Source organism: Pongo abelii, chromosome 7 (genome assembly GCF_028885655.2).
Source record: "Pongo abelii isolate AG06213 chromosome 7, NHGRI_mPonAbe1-v2.0_pri, whole genome shotgun sequence".
Taxonomy (NCBI): domain Eukaryota; kingdom Metazoa; phylum Chordata; class Mammalia; order Primates; family Hominidae; genus Pongo; species Pongo abelii.
In genome coordinates this window covers 105,599,810-105,625,025 of record NC_071992.2, presented here as the reverse complement: position 1 = coordinate 105,625,025, position 25,216 = coordinate 105,599,810, and the positions used below count along the sequence as shown (strand labels likewise).

At 36.0% G+C, this 25,216-nt stretch overlaps 1 protein-coding gene across 2 annotated transcripts in view; it reads right to left on the bottom strand.

The window, feature by feature from the left end:
* RIPK2 (receptor interacting serine/threonine kinase 2) overlaps window positions 1-11,777 on the bottom strand; it is a 33,550-nt gene extending 21,773 nt beyond the window's left edge. The window contains exons 1-3 of one of the 2 annotated variants that reach the window (XM_002819250.5): window positions 11,102-11,777; window positions 6,356-6,509; window positions 3,831-3,986 (exon numbers count right to left, since the gene is read on the bottom strand). In XM_002819250.5, the coding sequence (XP_002819296.3) occupies window positions 3,831-3,986; window positions 6,356-6,509; window positions 11,102-11,274 (483 nt within the window). In that variant the 5' untranslated portion in view covers window positions 11,275-11,777. Of the gene's footprint in view, window positions 1-3,830; window positions 3,987-5,404; window positions 5,512-6,355; window positions 6,510-11,101 lie in introns of those variants that run through there. The other variant, XM_054519187.2, reaches the window with a different exon arrangement.
* Between the last annotated feature and the right edge of the window lie 13,439 nt (window positions 11,778-25,216).

The window sequence follows — 25,216 nt, the reverse complement described above, 5'->3', positions numbered from 1 at the left end:
AAGAAATATGCTAAATCTCAAAATTGTAAAGATAATTATTAAACAATTTTATGCTGATCACTAAAAGAAGTATTTCATGGAAACAGTATAATTGCATAGAAAACATATTTATGTCCAATACAATGGGTGCCTAAAGAATTATCAGTGACAATATTGTGCCTTTGATATGTCCTGTACAGTTTTGCTTCAATTGTAAATCTTATGCACATATTATACAGTATCTTATAACTAAATATTTAAAAGCTTCCTTATTTTTTACTTTATTTTTTAAAAATGTAAGACTAAATATAAGAACAGAAATAATATTTAATTGACAAGGGAGTATGGGAAATCCTAAAAGACGTTGAAATTACTTAAAACATTTTACCTGCATACTTTAGAATTCAGCAGAGTGAAATGAGCTCCATGCAGCACATCATTTGTTTCCATTGTTTACCTCCTATATTTTTTACCAATTTTAACAAAATACATAATTTTTATTAGCATTTAGATGAATTTGAGATAAAAAAATTATGGCCTCCATTCCCAAAAAGGAGGGGTGGAATAAATGGATTTTTCATTCATTTGTTACAATAAAAGAGTAAATTTAAGAAAAAAAATAAAAATAATCAAGAATTTTAAAACTGAATTCACAGAAAAGGACCAAGATGACTAAGTCATGAGAACAGCTGAGAAAAGCAGTTAAGCAAAGACTTTCATAAAATTTTTAAGGACAGAACGAAGAAATATGGGCTGTATAACAGCATTTTTAGTATTCCACACAAACCGAATGAGTATTCTCCAAAAGCGCGGATTAACAAAAGGACTGATATTGACCCAGATGAAGGTTCTTAAGGCCATGTGATACAGCTCTGATTCAAGCTCTGTACTGGTTCATATTTAATCATGACTTAAAGATATAAAAAACTAGCTAATTAAATTTGAGCATCACACAAAACTTGGAGAGAAACTTAAAACCTTCGGATTATAGAAATAACATTCAAAACAGTCTTAAGAGACTGAAGCAATTGCTCCAATCTAACAAGATAAAATTTGATCATATCTAGAAAGTATTCTGCAAAGTACATTATTTTGTGTACTTTGTTCCTTAAGAAGAGGTGGCTTAAGCAACAATATGCGGCAAAAAGAACCTCCAAGGGTTTTTTGTTGACACTAAGCCCAATTTGAACCATGTGATATGACTACCCCTGGAAAGCTGATGAATTATTAAGGAACTATTAAGTATTTAAGGCCAAGGAAATGACACTTTCACTAAAGTCTGCATTCATCAAACCACACCAAAAATAGTATTGTGTTCAGTTCTGATGATCAACATTTAAGTGAGATTTAAACAAACAGATGCATCTACATAGCACCAAGGATTAAAATCCATGTAATAAGAAAACGAGTTGAAGGAACTAAAGGGTATTTATCAGGGAGATGGATAAAATGCACTTGTATGTGAGGGGTTGGGAGACAGCTCATAGCTATCTTCAAATATTGAAAGGGCTGTCTTCCTAAAGTAACTAAATTGGATTTATTCTGTTTATCACAAAAAGTTGAAGTAGGATCAATGGGTGGAAGCAACCAGGAAGGAATTTTGGTTGATCATTTAAGAAAATGTCACAATTATTCAATTAAGGATGTTAAGACTCCCTGTTACAGGATAACTGCTTTGGGAGACAGGGATTGTTACAGTGAAGGCTCAGAGAACTAGGTGACCATTAAGGTACTTCTACTTGATGGTTCTATAATTGATGGAATAGATTAGTCTCTTTTTTACTTAGCAATACTGAGGCAGCAGCTTGCTTCTCTCTCCCTCCCCCTACCACTTTATTCTAGGGAGAGGAGTGTCTTCAATAAACATTTTTCCCACATTTTTTCTCACATTTCTTGTTTTAATTTCCCTGTGGTTTCAACTTCTCTATTACTGATTTCTTTGAACTTTTTTTATATTTATAATAATTTTCTGATTACATATGTTATTAAAAGAAGTATAGCAAAATGATACATAAAAATATGGTGAGTTACATTTAGTATTAATTACTCAAAAACTACTTTTTATTTATACTCAGTTAGATATAGAATAGCTGTGAAATCACAATAGCCAGTGTCTTCAGCACTTAAGTCCTGCATCTTATAAAAAAATGAATTCAAGGTGGATCACAGATTACATATGTAACATAAAACTATAAAACTTATAGAAGATAACAAAAAAGGAAATCTTCAGTAAGTAGAACTTGGTGAAAAGTGCTTAGAGATGACAGCAAAAGCATGATCCATAAAAGAAAAAAATGGACTTCATCAAAATTAAAATTTTTGCTTTGTGAAAGTCCCTGTTAAAAGGATGAAAAGACAAACTATAACTGGGAGGAAATATTTGCAAACTATATATCTGATGAAGAACTACTACTGTAACATATACAGAACTCTCAAAACTCAACAGTAAGAAAACCAAGGAATCCCTTTAGAAAATGAGCTTAAGACATGAAGAGACATTTCACTGAAAACCGCGTATGGGTGGCAAATTAGCATATAAAAAGGGGTTCAATATCATTAGCAGTTAGGAAAATGCAAATTAACACCTAGATGAGATATCACTACGCATCTATTAGAACAGCTAAACAGAAAACAGTGATAATACCAAATGCTGGTGGGCATTTGGTATTATCATTTTGCTTTGTGAAAGTCCCTGTTAAAAGGATGAAAAGATAAACTATAACTGGGAGGAAATATTTGCAAACTACATATCTGATGAAGAACTACTAATGTAACATACACAGAACTCTCAAAACTCAACAGTAAGAAAACCAAGGAATCCCTTTAGAAAATGATGCAGAATAGCTGGATCTCTCACACATTGCTGGTGGAATGTAAAATGGTACAGCCACTCTGGAAAATAGTTGGATACTTTCTTTAAAAACTAAACACACCCTTACCATATGACCCAGCATTTGCATTCTTGGGCATTTATCACAGAGTAATGAAGACTTATGTTCACTCATAAACCTGTACAGCTTTGTTCACAGCAGCTTTGTAAATAATTACCCCAAAATGGAAAGAACCAAAATGTTCCTGAATGGCTAACTTTGGTACATTTATACTGTGGAATACTATTTATCAATAAAAAACAACTATTGTTACAAGCACAACTTAGATGGATCGCAAAAGCATTATGTGACGTGAACAAAGCCAATCTCAAAATATCACATACTATATGATTCCACTTATATAGCATTTTCAAAATGACAAAATTAAAGAGATGGAAAGCAGATTAGTGGTTGTTAGGGGTACAGATTGTGGTAGGGAGGAAGTGGGTGAGGTAGGATGAGTGGTATCTTTGTGGTGATGTTATGAGTAGTGCTGTACCTTGATTGTTGTGGTTACACAAATCTATACATGTGATAAAGTAATAGTACTATGAACACACATTGTACTAATGTCAAATTCCTGGTCTTGAAATTATACTATAATTATGTGTGATATAACAATGTGGGAAACCAGGTGAAGGATACATGAAACCTCTTTATTACCTTTGCAACTTCCTATAAACATATAATAATTTTAAAATAAAAAGTAAAAAAAAAAAAGGTGATCTTGACAATTCAATTAAGAAACATAATGGCTTTGTATTTTGTACCATAATTCTATCTCTGTCTAGGAATAACTTCCTAACTGCAGTAGGAAGAAGGAGAATAGAAGATACAAATTAGGGGCTATGGAAATTACTATTCATTAGTCCCTATCTCTAAGGAGAGACATGAAATTGGCTAGGTCGAAGAAATAACTAAAAAGTATTTTTAAAACTACAAGGACAAGGAAACAGATAAACTTTTTAAAAAAGTAATTACCTTAACATGAAACTCATTGTCCAATAAGATATTCTGAGTCTTCAAGTCATGATGAAGTAAAGGAGGAGTCATATTGTGCAGGTAATTTACACCAAGGGCAATTTCATGCAGGATGCGAAATCTCAATGGCCAAGCAACATCAGGATATTCAGTTTTCTTCATATATATGTGAAAAGAAAGAAAATGAAATTAGTCCAAATTTCACTGTTTCACACTTAGAAAGTTAAATATTCCATGAGGAAATACAGTATAAACTAAGGTTAAAACATATGCTCATTTTTATAAAATAGCACCAATTTGATAGGGTTTAACATTTTTGTGTCTTACTTTCCTCACTTTATAGAGAAAATTATGATAATTTTACAGCACCAATACTTCCTTTTAGTTTATATTGGTCATGCAACTACATGGTTTTGGGTCTTTCTTCAACTGACACAGATCTCAATTATTTTGTGTCTGTATATAGCCAGAGTCATATACTTACACCCACATCCACCTCCCCATTCTATGTCTTAATCAGGTAATTTGAGTACACATAAATACACACAAAATTACACACAGTTTGTTTCTAGTAAATACCAAGCCATTCATTCAAAATTTGTATTTTAATTTTTCTATTAATATAAAATCGTACTTTATTATAATCACTGCATCAGTTACAAATTATGATCATATTGTATTTATTGACTAAGCATTAATTTATCATACATTTAATCATATAATTAATTTATCTGCATTCCAGCTTATAAAATTAGCCTTTTGTTTTGTTTTTGTGGAAGGGACAGTCATTTTTGTTTCTAAAACTATACAGAACAGACACATAATTTAAAACATAACGTTTTATTTTTCATAGTACTCAAATAATATCCATCTGAGTTTTTTTAAAATAAATGTTTTCTGAACATAAAAGTTAATGTGGCTTCCCAGGAGAATGAACATACTTTGGAAGATCAGGCAATTTGGGAAGATCCACAATGAATCACCAGGCACCATACCACATTTTTCTAAATGCTATGAAAAAGACTGCTTCTACTGAAAGTACAAAACTGCTCTTGAGAAGTTTTTCTGCAAATGCGTCAGCTTATAGTTCAGTGATCAATCTGGTAGGGGGAGTGGTTCAAAATATTTTAGACTGTTTATGATACATCTTGAGTTTTCTCAGTGAATTTTGTGAGGTTGGGGGAGGGCACTTCAAGATAAATCCCACCCTAAATAATGCAATACAGGAAACCAAAAGAAACACAAAAGGCTAATGTGGAACATTACTTTCTCTGGCATACACAGAGGCCTGTCCTCTAGAGAAACTTAATCTTTTAATCTGTAAAAAAGGTAACTTTTTCTGAAAATTATGCAGTTTAAAGCAGTTACCAGGCCTCTCTGCAGCATAATGTAATACGGAGGCTTGTGATCACGGAGACAAGGGAGAGAAGTGCTCACTCTATATTTTATGATTTTTTTCCAGGAGTTAGCAATCCCCCTGGAGGAGGCTGTAGAATGAATTTCCAGTGAGCTGCAAATTTGGGTGCCAGAGTATCTGCTGGGGTGTGGGAAGAAAATGTTAGATTTCTACTTACACTCATTTCTCAACAAAAATAAAAGAGAAATTGTGATTTATTAATATTTGTATCTTGGCTCTGTGGTAGTTATACAAATCTTACAGACTGACACCAGTTACTTATTCCATCCTTGTTTCAAATGGTCACAAGTCATGAATAGAATGTGATGTATTCTGAAACAGAGAGGAAGTTACTCTATGACTGACTGACAGTGGCACCCACTTTCCCTTGGCCACTTACAGGGCATTGTGTTACACTATCATTTATGCATATCTATTGATTGGATTTTGTAGATTATTACAGTTTTAATTAAGCCAACCCTCACAAAATGGACCAAGTGGCTTAAAAAGATCCATTGAAACTATCTATAGGCTCATGATAATATTAATAATGAATACATATATTTTGAGAATGAGGACCCCTGAATTTGTTTACTCATGGGATTCATAATCAAAGAGAGAGTGATTGGTACCTTGGGAAAAAAGGTAAATGGCTCATACCACTGTCTATTATTAGAAAAGCTAATGTATCTGGTATTCAGAGATAATTTATTAATATTTGGCCTGCTAATTCAGAACTTTATGAACTGGTATTAGTAACATTAAATTTGAATTTGAAATTGCTATTAATATAAAATAAAATATCACTTAACAGTGGATTTTACAGTGTGCAGAGTTTATCTCTTCCATTTCTACCCATGTAATATGCATATAAATACTATAATTTGGTATAAATGTTAGGAATGGTAACCCAGGCAAAATAATCTAGAGTACAGGGCCTGAATCCACAGTGTTTTAATCAACACAAAAATGTCACAAAAGTTAAAATTTTATCCCTGTGATAGTTTTTCATTATTCTTTGATTCATCCATATACCCCTAAATAATCTGATCAAATATAAAATCAAAGTAAAATATAGTTTGAATAGTAAAAGTGGCAATTATGGCCACTAAAAATGTGTAATACTTACCCTATGTAGGAGTTCATTTAATGATCCATTTGGCATGTATTCAGTAACTATTCCCAAAAATTCAGGCTCATTGCAAATTCCCAAAATTGGAAGAATGTAACTAAATCTAGCTTTGTGTAAAATTTCAGCTTCTCTTAAGACATCCTTTCTTTCACTAAGAAAAAAAAAATGCATAATTACTTCAAGTAATAAAAAATATACAATTATCATGCCTATAAGACTAAGCCTGGATTTTTTTCATTAATTAGCTATGTGACCTCATGTAAATTATGCAACTTCTCTGCACCTTAGTTTCATCATATTTAAAACAGAAATAATACCTACCCTATATATTCCACAGGTCTGTTTAGAGACCAAAATAACTTCTATAAGCCACTGACAGGTAAAAGTGCTAAACACAGGTTTATTATTATTGTACTTATCCTAGGAAAGGGAAATAACATATTATTAAATTTATAAAGTCTATCTATGTTAGAATAATTGGTGCTTGAACTAATTACATGATTAAGTTTACATTGTATTCAAATGAGCATGTTTTATTAGAATATTATGTTAAATTTTATGGTTGCATACCATATAAACATTTTCCAAATATCCTGAATATTAAAATCTTTAAATGTTATAGACTTAATAGCTGCATAAAAGTCAACAATATTTATAAATTATATACCAGAACTCAGGAAAAGAACACTGAGAACAGGTAAATGCTCAATAATATTAATAGATTGCTGGGGTAACTAGCTCCCAGGTTCATTTGTTTATTCATATGTAAAACAAATACATATTTAACTATTTTTTTTTCTATTTTTCTTTGTCACCCAGGCTAGAGTGCAGTGGTGTGATCACAGCTCACTATAGCCTCAAACTCCTGGATTCAAGCTATCCTCCCACCTTAACCTCCCCAGCAGCCAGCTAGCTCCACAGGCATGCAACCGTGCCTATTTTTTTTTTTTTTTTTTTTTTTTGGAGAGACAAGGTCTCACTATGTTATTCAGGCTTGCCTCAAACTCCTGGGCTCAATGTATCAGATGTCCAATAGGTAGGTATCAAATGATTTCAAGGAAGTTAAAGGGAAGGCTAAATTTGGGAAATTGTGAATTGTTTAATGCAGTTCAGGATATGTAATATAAAAGGAGTGAAGGTGAATAAGACAGGTTAGGGCCATATCTCAGTCTTAAAGCCTGGTTAGGGTGGTGAAACTTCACTTAGCAGTCACTAAATTGTGATTGATGGTTTGTTTGCTTTTTTTTTACGTACAGAATACACACTGGAAACTTTTTTTTTTTTTTTAACAGACCAGATCTTGCTATGTTGCCCAGACTGGCCCTCCCTACTCTGCCTCTCGAGTAGCTGGGACTACAGGGGTGTGCCAATGTACCTGGTGTGACTGAAAGTTTTTGAGTCGGGGAATGACAGTAGAATAAAATTTTAAGATGATTAATTTGGCAACAAGATGTAGGATTAGTAGAAAGTGGTAGAGTTTGAAAGTCAGGTGTTAGGAGATTTTAATACCAGTTAAGACATGAACCTAAAACTACAAAGGTAGCAGTGGAAATGGAAAGAAAAACACTAAGTGAATAGAATGCCCGGGTTGTAGTGACTGACTGTAGGGGGTTAAAAAAAAAATGAAAAGGAATTGGAGATGTCATTATTTTTTTTACCCTGAGTGACTGGATGTTGGTTGCAGCAATGACAGAAATAGAAATGTTTCCAGGAGAAGCCTGTTAGGTAAGTAATGATGATAAGTTAGTTCTTATACCTCCCAAGCTCTGAATGAATGGCTGTTGAAATATGAATAGCAACAGACATTCTAGACCAGACTAAGAGGACTACTTTTAAAAACAAACAAAAAAACAAAGCAAAAGAATCTTCGTCATTTATTTTTTGAATAGGTCATATATTTATATGTCTTAAAATTCAAGAGTAACAAGAAGGCATAAAGTGAAAAGCTTCTCTCATTCTCTGTCCTTCAATCACTTAATACTCCAACTGCTAGGAAACCAATATCAGTTTGTGAGACCCATTTTAATTAAACGTTTATTCCCTAGATGGAAATAGTTCTGTATCTGCCCCAAGAGATTTAGGCCAACAACAGAGGATGGCCCTGTAGATTCCTGAATACTAAGAACAACAGAAAGTGCATGCTGCAGAAGTCTCAGTGACACTTCACACACTCTTTCCTCCTCCCATTAAGAGGCATTCTTCTTTCCACTGTGACCCTATTACACGTCAGTCACTTTATATGCACCAGCATCCTAAGATCATCCTCTAAACATAGTTTCATTATCTCCACTTTATAAATGAGGGCACTGAGGCTCAGAAAAATTAATACTTTTCTAATGGTCACACTAATAAGTGGCAGAGTTGGCGTCAGATTTGAATTGCAATCATGGGACATTAAAGCTTGCATTCTTTCTACCCTATTGCTGGATCAAAGAATATAGTAGGAAAGTTCTTGAAGAGTGGGAAATTTTTTTTTAAAGCCAAAAGGTTTTAAAAATTGATTTTTACATTTTGAAAATAAAGGTGTAAAGTACAGCTTCTATAGTCACATCACCAAAATTAACTCAAAAATTTAATCAAAAAAGTTATGTCATCTACAGGGTATTTGAACAACCAATTGGACTCATTACTCATAAGGGGTGGGAAGATTGTTGGGGAAGGTCCACTCATCGGATAGAAGTCAGGTTATGGAGACTGATTCACCAATCATTAAAATAAGAGCATGTAACATTGCATAAACTTATTTTGCTTTCAGGTCATCCCAAAGAACAATGCAAACGTTGTTCTCCATAGTCCGAGAAACACATGTATTTATTATTCGTATTTTATAAGTGAGGAAAGAGACACCAGTGAGTCAACTGCATAGCCTCATCTAATGCTCAGACTACGTAAATACTGCAATGATAAGATCTTAAGTAACAAATTGGAGAAAAGAATGTGATGCAGTAATGCCAGAGTGTTTCGCTGGTCTTATGGCTTCCTCGAAGACAGAATTAATATCCTACCCAATTCAGTGAAGAATTTTAGACTATGAAAATTGTTCATGAGCATGGGAAGGAAACTCCTTCTTCACTCCTTGGTCCCCAAACTGCACAAAGCTTAGATAAATCAAAATCCTGAGAAGCAGCACCCAAAATGGGAGGATCAATTGGCTTTTCAATACCTAATGGGTCCATCAGTGCTACATTTCCATATAGTGTTTGCATAACTGGTTCTAACATATATCCACCCTCTCTAACCAACCACCACCCTTAAAAGTTGACTACAGACACATATACACACTTGTCCAGCACTTGCTCCACAGAATATGAGGCCCAGAGTAAACAGACACCACACCTTGTATATCACTGAATCTGGATTATGATAGACAAGAAGTGGAAACAAGCTCTAGAGGTGTCCCAAATCTCCTGTGCCATTTAGGCCATCGAAGCCTGACAGAGACAATGAAGAAAAGCCACAGGCAGGTGAAAATCCAGTAACTTTGGCAGGGCAGAAGCTGAGGAATTTATCTGATACTGGATACTCACAGCTTCTGGCCAATCAGGCATCTGTGATGACATATTTTCACATTAGATATAGGAGGAGGAGAAGAGAATGTTGTAATCATGGATGTTAACTCACTAAGAACTGAATGCTGGGCCTAGTTAAATCCCTGTAGGAAGTAAAATACACAAGACTAGTGACCAGACCCATTGACTAATACACAGTCACAGGTCTATGGCACGCGGTTGTAATGTTCTTCTGAAAACAGAAACTAATGCTAACCTTCCCTTAAAACCTGTACAAACCAATAAGTGAAAGCCATTTACAATTTCTGGCCATTTAACAGTCTTTTGGTTCAATTTATCGTGGCTAAAATAGCACACATTTCCTCTACTTAATCTTCCCTGTGAGAGAAACTGAGACTGGGAGAAACTGAACTGCTAGTATTGAGTTTGATATAAAACGTTCCTGACAACACATAATAAACCACAAACAAAATAAAAACAATAAAAAGCAAAACATCCTTGATTCTAAAGCAGTGCGGTCCAATAAACATATAATGTGAACACCACCACCTACTATTTAAAATTTTCTCGTGGCCACATAAAGTAAAAAGAAACACATAAAATGAATTTTAATCTTATATTTAACCCAAGATATCAAAAATGTTATCATTTCAGCATATAATCAATAAACAATAAAATATTATAAGTTCTTTTTTTATAAATACTAAGCATTCGAACTCTGGTATTTTACACTTAGGTCACATTTCAATTCGGACGGGCACATTTCAAGTGCTCAATAGCCACCTGTGGCTAAGAGCTACCTACTGGGCAGTGCAGCCCTACAGCCCGATTTCAAAAATAAGGAAAAAACAAAGCAAACAAAACCCACACCCACTATATATAAACACACATCAATTTCAATAAACCCGGCGTTTAGAGTTAGGCAGTGATTGCTGATTTTTGGAGTACGGAGCCAGAACGCCTAGGAGTAAGAGGGAAGGAGAGAAAGGGCAATGGAGAGATGTGTGGAGGAATGCAACTGCTGCATCTCCAGAGAAGTCGATGCTTCCTACCGTGCCAGAGCTTGAAGGGTCGGTGCTCCCTACCTCCCAAGCTTGAAGGGCTGCCTAGAGGTGACGAGGTGAGGCCGGCCCCAAGCGGTCACTGCCATTTGGGCTCTAGAGCCCGCTTGTCAGGGGGCTTGAGGGGATGCAGGAGTTTGGGGCTCTTCCAGGGAACCCCAGTGGCTGCCTACCTGTCGAGCAGCGGAGTGTGGATGTGCAGGTGCTTCACGGCCACCTGGACGCGCCAGTCTGCGTGGCGGGCGGACGACACAGTGCCAGAGGCGCCGCGGCTCAGGTAGCGCAGGTCGGCGAGTTTGTGGTAGGGAATGGTGGGCAGGGCGCTGCAGATGGCTTCCCCGTTCATGGTCCCGGGCGCTCAGGCCGGTTCCGGGTGTGCCCCCTGCTGCGGCGGCTCCCAAGGCTCCCCCGCCGCGCTCAGGCGCCCAGATACGGCCCTGCACTAGCGAGGCCGGCAAGACCCTTTTTGCCCCGCAACACTAGGTCACGAGGGCGCCCATTCCCCGGATGGCCCACGCCAGCCGCTGCTTCTCCGAACCAGAGCTGACTTCTTTTCTAGAGACTGGTGACAACGCCGTAGCGCCGCGAAAGAGCTTCCTCTCTGGCAGCCCCGGCCCTCCCCGGCGCGCGCCGCGACCAGCTCCGGCCGCCCGAGCTCCTCCCTCCCCAAACTTCGCAGGCTACGTCAGCGGCGGACAGCAAGGCGGGGAGAGGGGCAGCCCGCTCGCGGGCCTCGGCCTGCGGCCGGGATCCTCCGCCCGGGTCGCACAGCCGAGGCCGAGGGCTGGGGCGGGCGGCCGGGAAGTGGGAAAGGGAGCCAGAGGCGCTCCTTTTGTCTTTTCTTCCCATCCCCCAGGTTTGGGAAAGTTTTCCTTTTGGGAAAGCCCCTCTCTTCAGCCTGCTGGCGGGTGTCGGATTGGTTAGCGGCCACCGGCCCCCGTCGCCCCCAACAGGATTCTCCTTTGGGCCACAGGTCTTCCGGAAGTTGCCAAACCCCGGTAGTGGCAGCGTCAGGCTGGGGGCTTTATTAGGGGGCACCAGGGTCTGCTTTCCGACTCCCTTCCGACTCTGCGCCTGCGCAGGAAGCGATTTGGGGAGTGTTGTGAATTCCGAGGGCTCCACACTTAAGAGGTTGTACACTCACCTATCTACCTGGACTCCAATTTCCATATTTCCAGCCACTTGAGGACTGAGAGGTGGATGATAAACCCTGTCATAGTGGAGCAAGTTCAGGTGTTTAACCGCTGTTATGGGGGATCTGCCTTTTCTCCCTCTTCTTTCTTACTTCCATAAGTATGTATGTGCAGAGATTGAAAAATAACCTTGAGAGAGTCCATCCATCTAACTCCAGGTAAGACTGCAAATATTTCTTTCTTATAAATCTGGGAGGAATGCAGTCAGTGTTTCATGCCAACCAAAAAAGACTGCAAACGTTTTTCCATCCTTCTGCCTTGAACACCTTTCTACTTAGATGACTATTTTGTAAGACATGAGTGCAAATGTTATATACAATACCAAGTCCGTACTAGATGTTTAATTAATTCTAGGGATTCAGTAATAAGGAATGACTCGAACAGATTTCTGCCTACTGGCAGCTAATGCTTCCTGTATTTTTGCATTACCTGAAATGAAAGTAGCAATGTTAGGTTTTACAGTAGTGGGAGGTTGTAAACAATAATGTGTTAAAAATTTTTGATCATTTATAATAAAATGTTCAGCACTAAACATATGGTCTGATACTCTGTGCTTTATTGCTTAATAAGCTTTTTTTTTTCTTTTCTAGAGGGAGTCATGCTCTGTCACCCAGGCTGGAGTGTAGTGGCACGATCTCTGCTCGGCTCATTGCAACCTCTGCCTCCCTGGTTCAAGCAATTCTCCTGCCTCAGCCTCCCAAGTAGCTCGGATTACAGGCTCCCGCCACCACACCCAGCTAATTTTTGTATTTTTAGTAGAAACGGGGGTTCACCGTGTTGGCCAAGCTGGTCTCGAACTCCTGACCTCGTGACCCGCCCACCTTGTCCTCCCAAAGTGCTGGGATTACAGGCGTGAGCCACCGCGCCCAGCCAATGAGCTTTTTTCTTAAAAAGTACACAGAAGACTTTTCTATCCATTCATTTTGTTATGCGCGTCAGTGTGAAGAGACCACCAAACAGGCTTTGGGTGAGCAATAAAGCTTTTAATCACGTGGGTGCAGGCCGACTTAGTTCGAAAAAGGAGTCAGCAAAGGGAGATAGGGGTGGGCAGTCTTTATAGGATTTGGGTAGGTAGTGGAAAATTACAGTTAAAGGGGGTTTTTCTCTTGCAGGCAGGGGTGGGGGTCACAAGGTGCTCAGCGGGGAGCTCCTGAGACTGATTGTCCAGGAGAAGGAGTGTCACAAGGTCAATTGATAGTTAGGGAGGGGCAGGAACAAATCACAATCGTGGAATGTCATCAGTTAAGGCAGGAACTGGCTATTTTCACTTTTGTGCTTCTTCAGTGCCTTCAGGCCATCTGGATGTATACGTGCAGGTCACAGGGTATATGATGGCTTAGCTTGGGCTCAGAGGCCTGACATATTTATCCAGTCAATTAATTAAAAACTGAGTCCTAGAAAAAGAGAACAAAAATAAACAGGGAGGAAATGATCAAAATAATAATTTAAAAAATTTTACTAGGGCAGGGGTCTACATATTTAAAGGGCCCACCAAGTAAAAAGACCTACATTAAGGCACATCATTAAAAAGGTGAGAACACTAAGACTAAAGGGAAGATTCTAAACGTTTTCAGACGGCAGAAACAAAAATTAAAGGGATGGGAATTAGAATGGCATTGAATTTCTTAACAATGTTACTAAGTCATTGTTATCCTGAAATATAATGAAGTGAAATTTTTCCAATATTCTGAAGGACGGTAACTTCCAACTTAGAATTCTATAGTCAAACTTTCCATCAAATATAAGGGCAGAATAAAAACATTTTCACATATACAAGGATGAAATTCTTTCTTTCCCTGTCATTTTTTTTTTTTTTTTTAAAGAAAGCTCCTAGAGAATGTGTTCAGCAAAACATGGGAGTAGGCCAAGAAAAAGAAAGATATGAGATCCAGAAAACCAGACCAGGAAATTAAGAAGGGAAACTCCAGGATGAGAGAAATACGGCAGAATTGGAGAGCAACCCATTTTCACTGAACAGGGAGATGGCAGACTTCAAGAGAAAACAGTAGTTACAGTAATTGAAATGATAGATTATCTAATTTTGAGTATTTGAGAAATTATATTGATAGATGTTTGATAGATATAATGAAATATGGGATAAAATTGGAGAATGAATTGTAAAAAAAGTACAAGTAAAAAAAGGAGACAATTGTTAATTCTATGAAAATTATATCAGAAGGGAAACAACATTTCTCTAAACTGTTTTGTGGTGGTGAAAAATGTGGAACTTTTCAGAGCTTTGAAATGCTAATATGCATCTCTAAGAAGGAGAGAGCATGAAGCATAGAACTTCATGGAATTTATTTGTATTGTTAATTACATTACTTTTAAATTTACTTTTTAAAACCATATCACATGGTTTAAAATTTAAAACAATAAGGACTCATAATGCAATAGAAAAATTGAGAAGAGGACTTAGATACCTTGAAAAAGAGGTGAAAAGGTTCTCAACATCATTAATTATCAGGGAATCACAAATTTTATTCACATTGAAACACTACTATCCAAACAGTAGAATGAATAAAATTAAAAAGACAGAATATACCAAGTGTGAGTGAGGATTTGGAGCAACAGGAACTCTTATACACTGCTCATGGGAGTGTCGATTGGTACAATCAGTTTTGTAAATTGTATGTCAGTATCTATTAAAATTGTAGATATGCAGACCCTATGACCCAGTAATTCCTTGCTTCGGTATGTGGACATGTGTATGCATCTACTAGAATGTTCATAGCAGTGGTGTTTATAATAGTCTCAAACTGGAAATTACCCAGATATCCATAAATAGTAGAATAGATAAATAAATTTTGGTACATTTATGCAATATAATACTAAATGGGAATGAAATTAAACAGTGTACAAATATAATGTTGGATGAAACAAGCCAGATACAGTAGAGTACATATTGCATGATTCCATTTGTATAAAGTACAAAAATAAATAAAACTAACTGACGCTTATAGAAATCTTCTCTCTAGTAGGGGAGAGGCATTGATTAGAAGGGAATCATGAGGTATCTGGGATGGTGGTAATGTTCTATTTTTTGATTCAGGACCTAGGATGTAGGTGCCAGTTGCATGGGTGTGTTCAGTTTATGAAAATTCTTGGAGATTACACTCACATTCACTTTACTGAATATAGTACTTCAATAAAAAGTTAATTGGTTTAAATATAAAATAAACATGCACATATATATGGGCATATATTGTATATGCATATATAAATATAGATTTATATATTATATATTATTTATTTTATCTGTTTATATTTATATATAAATATATTTATATATTTAAAATATATATATTTAAAAATATATAAATATATTTAAAATATATAAATATATTCATATATTTAAAAATATATAAATATATTCATATATTTAAAAATATATAAATATATTCATATATTTAAAAATATATAAATATATTCATATATTTAAAAATATATAAATATATTCATATATTTAAAAATATATAAATATATTCATATATTTAAAAATATATAAATATATTCATATATTTAAAAATATATAAATATATATTATGTGTGCATGTTTACATTTAATTATATATTTTATATATATATAAAATATCTGTCACTTTTATGTAATTATTATAACACTATATACTCTTCCACTTTGCTTTTCACTTAATATATCTTGGGTATCTTTCCATATGCATGCATAAAAAGCTCCCTTATCTTTTTTATTTTCTAAAGGCTGATGGATATACCATAATTTATCCCCCATTGATGAGCATTTACTTTGTTTTCACACATATGCTATTACAGATAATGCTACAATAGTTGATTTTTGCTTATGTTATTTCATGCATATATATCTACGTATTCCAGAAGCCAAATTGCTGGATCAGAGTATGTTGGTTTGTAACTTTGGTTGATGTCATTGAATTGTGCTTCATTGAAGTTATACTAATTTTCTTTTCCTGTAGATGATGAAAATAGCTATTTCTCTGTACACTTACTTTCCTTCCTTTTAGAGATGGATAGTACATTGTTGGTCTGCTGATTCCTGAAGTGTTCAGTGCTTCTAAATTCATGTAAATGCTAAGATTCTTTTTATCACAAGCCTTCTAAATATTTTTTAATCACAACCTTAAACCTTTAGCTTTCATGATAGGTTTTACCAGTATACAGTTTTAAAAACATATATTATTAGTCATATATGAGAATTAATTAAATTATATATTTCTTCATATACATATAGTTCAATTCCCACAATTAATTGGCTAAAGATAGAAAGTTTAAGGGATATTGATGCTGAAATACATCAACTAAACAAGAGAGAAAATATTAGAATATTTACGCAAAGTAGGCTTAAAAAACAAGAATCACATCTATATGTTGATTTCATCTGTTCAAAATTCTATAAAATTACATCAAGATTTGTTTTTCCATGAGATAAGGTTTATTTATACCTGTATGTATTATTTTTGGAAATTGAACCTTGAAATTGCATATCTCTTCAATTAGACACGAGACAAAAAATGGAAAAATAAACTACTTAAAAAACTACAAATTTAAGAATTTCAAACATTTCGTATTGTAAACTTTTCTAATTTTTGGTCTAAAAGCACCTAATAAGTTTTAAAAACACAAATCCTAGGGAAGTCTCTATAATTGCATAATAATAAATGTACTGCATGGGAAAACTAATGTTTAGGGTACATTTGATACCTTCCCCCCCAAAACTTTTAATACATGATGTATCTCATGATAGAGTCTATTATTATGAGGAGATAGAAAAATATACTTTTTGCAGCTAACTAGTAAAATCATGTTTCTCATTTAGCCATCTGTATTCAATCGTAAAATTGAACATGTCATATTTAAATTGATTGGTGAAATGATGTTTTTATCTTTTGAATTATTAGCAAACATTACATGGAAATCAACCTTTTAATGTGATATTTACTAATAACACTTTTCTCAAATATTTGTCAAATTAAAGTTACATTTAAATCTTACCATTTGGAAAAAAGGTGAAATTTTTTTAAAAAATTCTAAGAAGGTGAAGTTAATATATATTTCTTTGAAAGTGCTGAAAAGTAAAAACAAAACAAAACAGTTGGAGACACTGAGCTAGTACAATCTCTCACCTAATTCAAGAATATCTAATGAAGAGTTGACCAGTTCTTTTGAACATTCCCTGGCAAAAGGGAAATCACTACGTTTTGAGCAAGTCCTTTCCATTGGTTACAGATTTCTTTTGTTAAAATTCTCTAACATTCTAAATTTTAGGAAGTTCTTCTGGTCTTAATATTACTGGCTTTTGTTGTATTAAGTCTAACTCCCCTACCTAGACAATTGAAACAAAGGGTCTACCCCTTTTAAGGTGGTATGAGGGATTTAAAAGATAAATACTTGGAAGATAGATATGTCATCTTTAGTCTTCTTTTACTTCAACTTGGTTTTTAGTCTCTGTGGTTCTCCTGTATTCATCAATATCCTCGCCTCCCAATAGATTAGAAAATTTTGTGTGAAATCTGACAGATGAGAGGGATTGTGGCTATACCTGTCTTTGATCTGAATCTATTCATGCAATGGAAGATGGCCCTGCTAAACTATTAATTTAGGTTGGGCCTAAATTCTCTTTTCTTTTCTTTTCTCTTTCTTTTCTTTCTCTTTCTTTCTTTCTTTCTTTTTCTTTCTTTCTTTCTTTCTTTCTTTCTCTTTCTTTCTTTCTTGTCTTTCCTTCTCTTTCTTTCTCTCTCTTTTTCTCTTTTTTCTTTCTGTCTTTTCTTTCTTTCTTTTCTCTTCTCCATTTCCTCCTCCTCCTTCTTTTTTTCCTTCTTCTCCTTCTCCGCCTCCCTCTCACCCCTTCCTCTTCTTTCTTCATCCTTTTCTCTTAATGAAGTGCCTTTAAAACAGGTTTTCCCTCTTGTACTTGTACAATTGATTATTTTAGACCCAGTGTTATTGGTTGAACCATGTTTCCCAAAAAGATGTTGAAGTCCAAACCCTCAATACTGATGAATTTGACCAACCATATTTTGAAATAGAATCTTTACGGCTGATCAAATTAGGATAGGGTTATTAGGATGGGACCTAATCCTGACAGTGTCTTTATAATGAGGGGAAAGTTGTACATCATGACAAGCACGCATAGAGGGAAGATACTGTGAAGACACAGAGAGAACGCTATCTGCAAGCTATTGAAAAGACTAGACTACCAGAAGCTAAATGAGAAGAATGGAATGGATTCTCCCTCATAGTCATCAGAAGGAACCAACTCTGCTGGTGCTTTGATTTTGGACTTCTAGCTTCCAGACAATAGATTTCTGTTGTTTAAACCACTCTGTGTAGTTTTGTTATGGCAGCCCCAGGAATCTAATACACTCAGCTACAATTTAAAAATACTTTTTAGGATAATTACAAATTTATAGGATGTTGCGAGGATAATACAGAGAGGTCTCATGTATCCTTCATTCAGTTCCCGCCAGTGGTTATATCTTACAGAATTGTAATACAATATAAAAACCAGTAATATAGCATTCATCCAATATATGTATATTGTTCTGTGTCATCTTATCACGTGTAGATTCCTGTATCACTACCCCAGTCAAGATACAGAACTATCCCACCACAACAAAGATTTCATTTATACTCTTTACTTTCACACTCACCCCCTAACTCCCCCACCATCCTTAATCCCCATTAATCACTAATCTATTTTCACTCTATTACATTAATGGAATCATAAAGTATATGATATTTTGAGATTGGCTTTGTTCACTCAGCATAATGAACTTGAGATTCATCCAAATTGTTGCTTAGAATTAGTATTTGGTTCTTTTTTTATTGCTGAATAGTATCCATTGTGTAGTGTATCACAGTGTTTTAACCATTCACCTGTTGAGTACAGTTTATGCTCAACCTTCATTATCTCAGAGAAGTGCTTAGATGTCCCAGATGATTGGTTGGTCCATGAAATGCTTAGTGGTCTGGATACCATGCTGTCTGAGGGAGAGGGATGGACAGCTGGGCAGAGCTGGACCAGTAAAGCTTGCACTCAATTCCTTCAATGGTGGCTTCCAGCCCCAATGGGGATCAGAGGGCAGTCCCCAGGTCCCTGGAGAAATGCCCAGGTGAGGAGTGGTGCAATGCCGCTGCCCCGAGGTCCCAGCACAGGGATGGAGGGGTGGTCCCAGTGCCATGCCACAGCCAAGTGATAGGGAATGTATTTCTTCATAGTTATTGTAACTGAAATTGCCTTTTTTATTTGGTTCTCACCTTGATCATTAAAAGGGTATAGAAGTGATACTGATTTTTGTACGTTTCTTTTCTATGCTGAAATTTTACTGAATTTTATCAAATCTAAGGGTTTTTTTTTTTTTATCGAATCTTGAGGGTTTTCTAGATATGAGGTCATATCATCAACAGAGATATATTGACTTTCTCTTTTCCAATTTAGATGCCTTTTATTTCTTTACCTTGCTTAATTGCACTGGCTAAGACTTACAGTATTATGCTGAATATGAGTGCCAAAAGTGGGAATCCCTGTCTTGTTTCTTGTTCTTAAAGGGAATGCTTTCACATTTTCCTCATTCAGTATGATATTGGCTATTGGTTCGGCATACATGGCTTTTATTATTTTGAGGTATGTTCCTTCTATGCCTAATTGGTTGAGGCTTTTTATCATGAAGTGTGGATGTGAATTTTTTCAAATGCCTTTTCTGCGTCTATTGAGATGGATCATATGTTTTTTTCCTTAATTATGTTTATGTGATGAAGCCCATTAATTGGTTCACATATGGTAAACCATCCTTGTATATGTGGTATAAAACCCACTTGATGATGCTGTACTATCTTTTTGATGTGCTGTTTGATTTGGCTTGCTAGTACATTGCTTAGGATTTTTGCATGTATGTTAATCAGGGATATTTATCTGTAGTTTTCTCTTTTTCTTATGTCCTTATATGTTTTTGGTATCAGCATGATACTGGCTTCATAGAATGAGTTAGGAAGAATTCTCACCTCCTTAATTATTGTAAACAGTTTATCTTTTCAAAAGCAGTATTTTGGCTGGGTGCAGTCACGCATACCTGTAAACCCATCACTTTGGGAGGTCAAGACCAGAGGAGTTCAGGACCAGTCTGGGTAATATAGTAAGGTCCAATCTCTGAAAAACTTTTTTTTTTTTAATTTTTTACAAATTTGTTGAGCATGGTGGTTTGTGCCTATAGTCCCAGGTACTCAGGAGGCTGAAGTGGGAAGATTGCTTGAGTCTAGGAGTTCAAGGCCATAGTAAGCCATAACTGCACCACTGCACACAAGTCTGGGTGACAGAATGAGACCTAGTCTCCAAAAACAAAACAAAACAAAACAAAAAAGAAAAGCCCTTTTGTTTCATTGACCTTTCCTATTGTTTCTGTTTGTTTGTGTCTCTGTTTCATTTAGTTCTGCTATAATCTTTCTTTTTTTCTTCTGCTAACTTTGGTCTTGGTTTGTTGTTTTATATATAATCAACACCTTGAGGTGTGATGTTAAGCTATTAATTTGTGATCTTTCTTTTTTTATTATACAGGCATTTAACACTGTAAACTTTACTCTTAGCACTGCCTTTACTATATCCCAGAGGTTTCATGTGTTGTGCTTCCATTTTCATTCGCTTCAAAAAAAATTTAATTTCCATCTTCATTTCATCATTGACCCAAAGATTCATCAGAAGCATGTTGTTTAATTTCCATGTATTTGTATAGTTTACAAAGTTCCACCTGGTATTGATTTATGGTTTTATTCTGCTGTGATCTGAGAAGATACTTGATATGATTCCAGTTTTTTAAAATTTATTGAGACTTGTACTGTGGCCTAGCATATGGTCTGTCTTGGAGAATGTTCGATGTGCTGATGAGAAGTATGTATATTCTGCAGTTGTTCAATAGAATATTCTGTATGTTTGGTGAGTCCATTTGTTCTAGAGTATAGTTTAAGTCTAATGTTTCTTTGTTGATTTTCTGTCCAGATGATCTGTCTAGTGCTGTGAGTGGGGTGTTGAAATCTTCCACTATTATTTTATTGCTGTCCATATCTTTCCTTAGACCTAACAGTAATTATTTTATGAATTTGGGTGCTCAAGGATTGAGATATATATTTATATATGTATATATATGATTTATATCTATCTACATGATCGTTACATTCTCTTCCTGAATTGATCACTTTATCACTATATACTAGCCTTCTTTGACTTGTTTTTTTACTGTTTTTGATCTGATGTCTGTTTTATCTGATTTAAATATAGTTATTCCTGCTTACTTTTGGTTTCTGTTGGTATGGAATATCTTTTTCCATCCCTTTACTTTCAGTCTATATTTGTCTTTATGGGTAAGGTGAGTTTCTTGTAAGCAGCGTATAATTAAATCATGTTTTTAATCCATTCTGCCAATCTAAATCTTTTAAATGGAGCATTTATTCCATTTACACTCAAGGTTAATATTGATATGTGAGGTTTTGTTTCTGTCATATTGTTAACTGTTATCTAGTTCTTTTATAAATTCTTTGTTTCTGTCTTTTTCTCTGTTTGTCTTTCTGGTTTGGTGGAATTCTGTCACGTTGCTATTTGATTCCTTTCTCCTGCTCCCTTGTGTGATTGTTTTATAAAGTCTGTGAGTTTTATACTTTCATTTCCATGTTTAGGACTCCTTTGAGCAATTCTTGTTTGGCTGGCCTAGTGGTGACAAATTCCCTCAGTGTTTGCTTGCCTGTAAAAGGCTTTATTTCTTCTCCATTTATAAAGCTTATTCTGACAGGACATAAAATTCTTGGCTGACATTTTCTTTTAGCACTTAGAAAATAGCATCTCATTCTCTTTTGGGTTGTAAGGTTTCTGCTGATAAGTCTTAGTCTGATGGGGATTCCTTTATAGGTGACTAGATGCTTTTCTCTTTCTGATTTTAGAATTATTTCTTTCATGGTGCCTTTTCACAGTCTGATTATATGGCATGAAGTCTGTTCTGCAATTGATTTTCTTGACGATCACTGGGGCTTTGATATCTGAACGTCTAAATCTCTTGCTAGACTAGGGAAGTTTTGTCAATTATTCCCTTATATAGGTTTTCTCAACTTTTTACTTTTTCTTCTTCCTCAGGAATACAAGTTTGATTGATTTATGTGGTCTCATATGTCTCAAAGGGCTTGTGCATTCTTTTTTGTTCTTTTTATTTTTCTCTGACTGGCTTAATGCAAAAGACTTGTGTTCACGTTCTGAGATTCATTCTTCTGCTTAGTCCAGTCTACTTTTAATGCCTTCAAATTTATTCTGTATTTTCTTTAATGAATTTTTCATTTCCAGAAGTTCTGTTATTTTTTAAGATGTTTATCTTCTCAGTAAATTTCTTGTTCGTATCCTGAATGATTTTCTGATTTCTTTGTGTTAGTTTTCAGAACTCTCTTGGATCTCATTGAGCTTCTTTAAAACCAATATTCTAAATGCTTTACCTGGCACTGTAAGGGTTTATTTTCGGTTTGGATTCATTAACAGAAAATTACTGTACTCATTTGGGGATGTCATAATTCCTTGCCTTTTAATGCTTCCTGTACTATTTTGCTGCTTTCTGTGCATCTGGAGATATAGTTGCCACTTCGTATTTTTAAATTTACTTTTATTGGGGCAGGCCTTTTCTTTTTCTTAGAATGTGACTGTAGTATATGTTGGGTAGGGTCTTTTGGCTTTTCTTCTAGGTGTGTTCAATGGTAAAGACAGTATTGTTTCCTTGGACATAAATGGTCTTAGTGTGGTGGCTTTCTCAAATGCCAGTTTTAGTAGCAGCAATCTCCTGAGTAGCCAGGGTAGTATAGGCAATGATTGTAAGAAGCTTATATTGTTCCCAAGTGCTCTATAGTTGTGTAAGCAAATGCTGTAATGGACTGTGCACTCCACCCTCTAGGCCAGTAAGTAGGTGACCCTTGCAGGTAAGACCCATCTGCAGTGGTAGCAGTTTACAATAATTGAGGAGGTGAGAATTCTTCCTAACCCATTCTGTGAAGCCAGTATCATGCTGATACCAAAAACATATAAGGACACAAGAAAAAGAGAAAACTACAGATAAATATCCCTGATTAACATACATGCAAAAATCCTAAGCAATGTACTAGCAAGCCAAATCAAACAGCACATCAAAAAGATAGTACAGCATCATCAAGTGGGTTTTATACCACATATACAAGGATGGTTTACCATATGCGAACCAATTAATGGGCTTCATCACATAAACATAATTAAGGAAAAAAACATATGATCCATCTCAATAGACGCAGAAAAGGCATTTGAAAAAATTCACATCCACACTTCATGATAAAAAGCCTCAACCAATTAGGCATAGAAGGAACATACCTCAGAATAATAAAAGCCATGTATGCCGAACCAATAGCCAATATCATACTGAATGAGGAAAATGTGAAAGCATTCCCTTTAAGAACTAGAAACAAGACAGGGATTCCCACTTTTGGCACTCATATTCAGCATAATACTGTAAGTCTTAGCCAGTGCAATTAAGCAAGGTAAAGAAATAAAAGGCATCTAAATTGGAAAAGAGAAAGTCAATATATCTCTGTTGATGATATGACCTCATATCTAGAAAACCCTCAAGATTCGATAAAAAAAAACCCTTAGATTTGATAAAAGAATTCAGTAAAATTTCAGCATAGAAAAGAAATGTACAAAAATCAGTATCACTTCTATACCCTTATAATGATCAAGGTGAGAACCAAATAAAAAAGGCAATTTCAGTTACAATAACTATGAAAAATACAAAATACCTAGGAATATATTTGACCAAAGAAGTGAAAGATCTCTACAAGGAAAACTACAACAGGCTGATGAAATAAATTTTTGATGACACAAACAAATGTAAAAACATCTCATGCCTATAGATCAGAAAGTTACTATAATTAAAATGACCATATTGCCTTATATGGTTTGGCTGTGTTCCCCACCCAAATCTCATCTTGAATTGTACTTCCCATGATTCCCACCAGTCATGGGAGGGACCCAGTGGGAGTTAATTTAATCATAGGGACAGTTATCTTTATGCTGTTTTCCCGATAGTGAGTGAGTTCTCACAAGATTTGATGGTTTTGTAAGGGGCTTTCCCACCTTTGCTCTGCACTTTTTGCTGCTGCCATGTGAAGAAGCATGTGTTTGCGTCCCCTTTTGCGAATGATTGTGAGTTTCCTGAGGCCTCCCAAGCCCTGTGGAACTGTGAGTCAATTAAACCTCTTTCCTTCATCAATTAACCAGTCTCAAGTATGTCCATATAGCAGCATGAGAATGGACTAATACAGTCAATTGGTACTGACAGAGTGAGGTGCTGCTGTAAAAATGTAGATGTGACATTGGAACTAGGTAATAGACAGAGGTTGGAACAGTTTGGAGGGCTCAGAAGAAGATGGGAAAGTTTGGTACTTCCTAGAGACCTGTTGGATGGCATTGACCAAAATGCTGATAGTGATATGGACAATAAAGTCCAAGCTGAGGTGGTCTCAGATGGAGATGAGGAACTTGTTGGGAACTGGAGTAAAGGTCACCCTTGCTATGCAAAGAGACTGGTGGCATTTTGCCCCTGCACTAGAGATCTGTGGAACTTTGAACTTGAGAGAGATGATTTAGGCTATCTGGTGGAAGAAATTTCTAAGCAGCAAAGTGTTCAAGAGGAAGCAGAGCATAAAAGTTTGAAAAATTTGCAGCCTGAAGATGTAGTAGAAAAGAAAAACCGATTTTCTGAGGAGAAATTCAAGCCGGTAGCAGAAGTTGGCATAAGTAATGAGGAGCCCAATGCTAATCACCAACAAATGGGGAAAATGACTCTAGGGCATGTCCGAGACTTTGTGGCAGCCCCTCTCATCACAGGCTCAGAGGCCTAGGAGGGAAAATGGTTTCCTGGGCCAGGTCCAGCACCCCACTTCTGTGTGCAGTCTCGGGACTTGGTGCCCTGGATCCCAGCTGTTCCAGCCATGGCTAAAGGGGGCCAAGGTACAGCTCTGGCCATGGCTTCAGAGGGTGGAATCCCCAAGCCTTGGCAACTTCCACGTGGTGTTGAGCTTGTGGGAGCACAGGAATCAAGAATTGAGGTT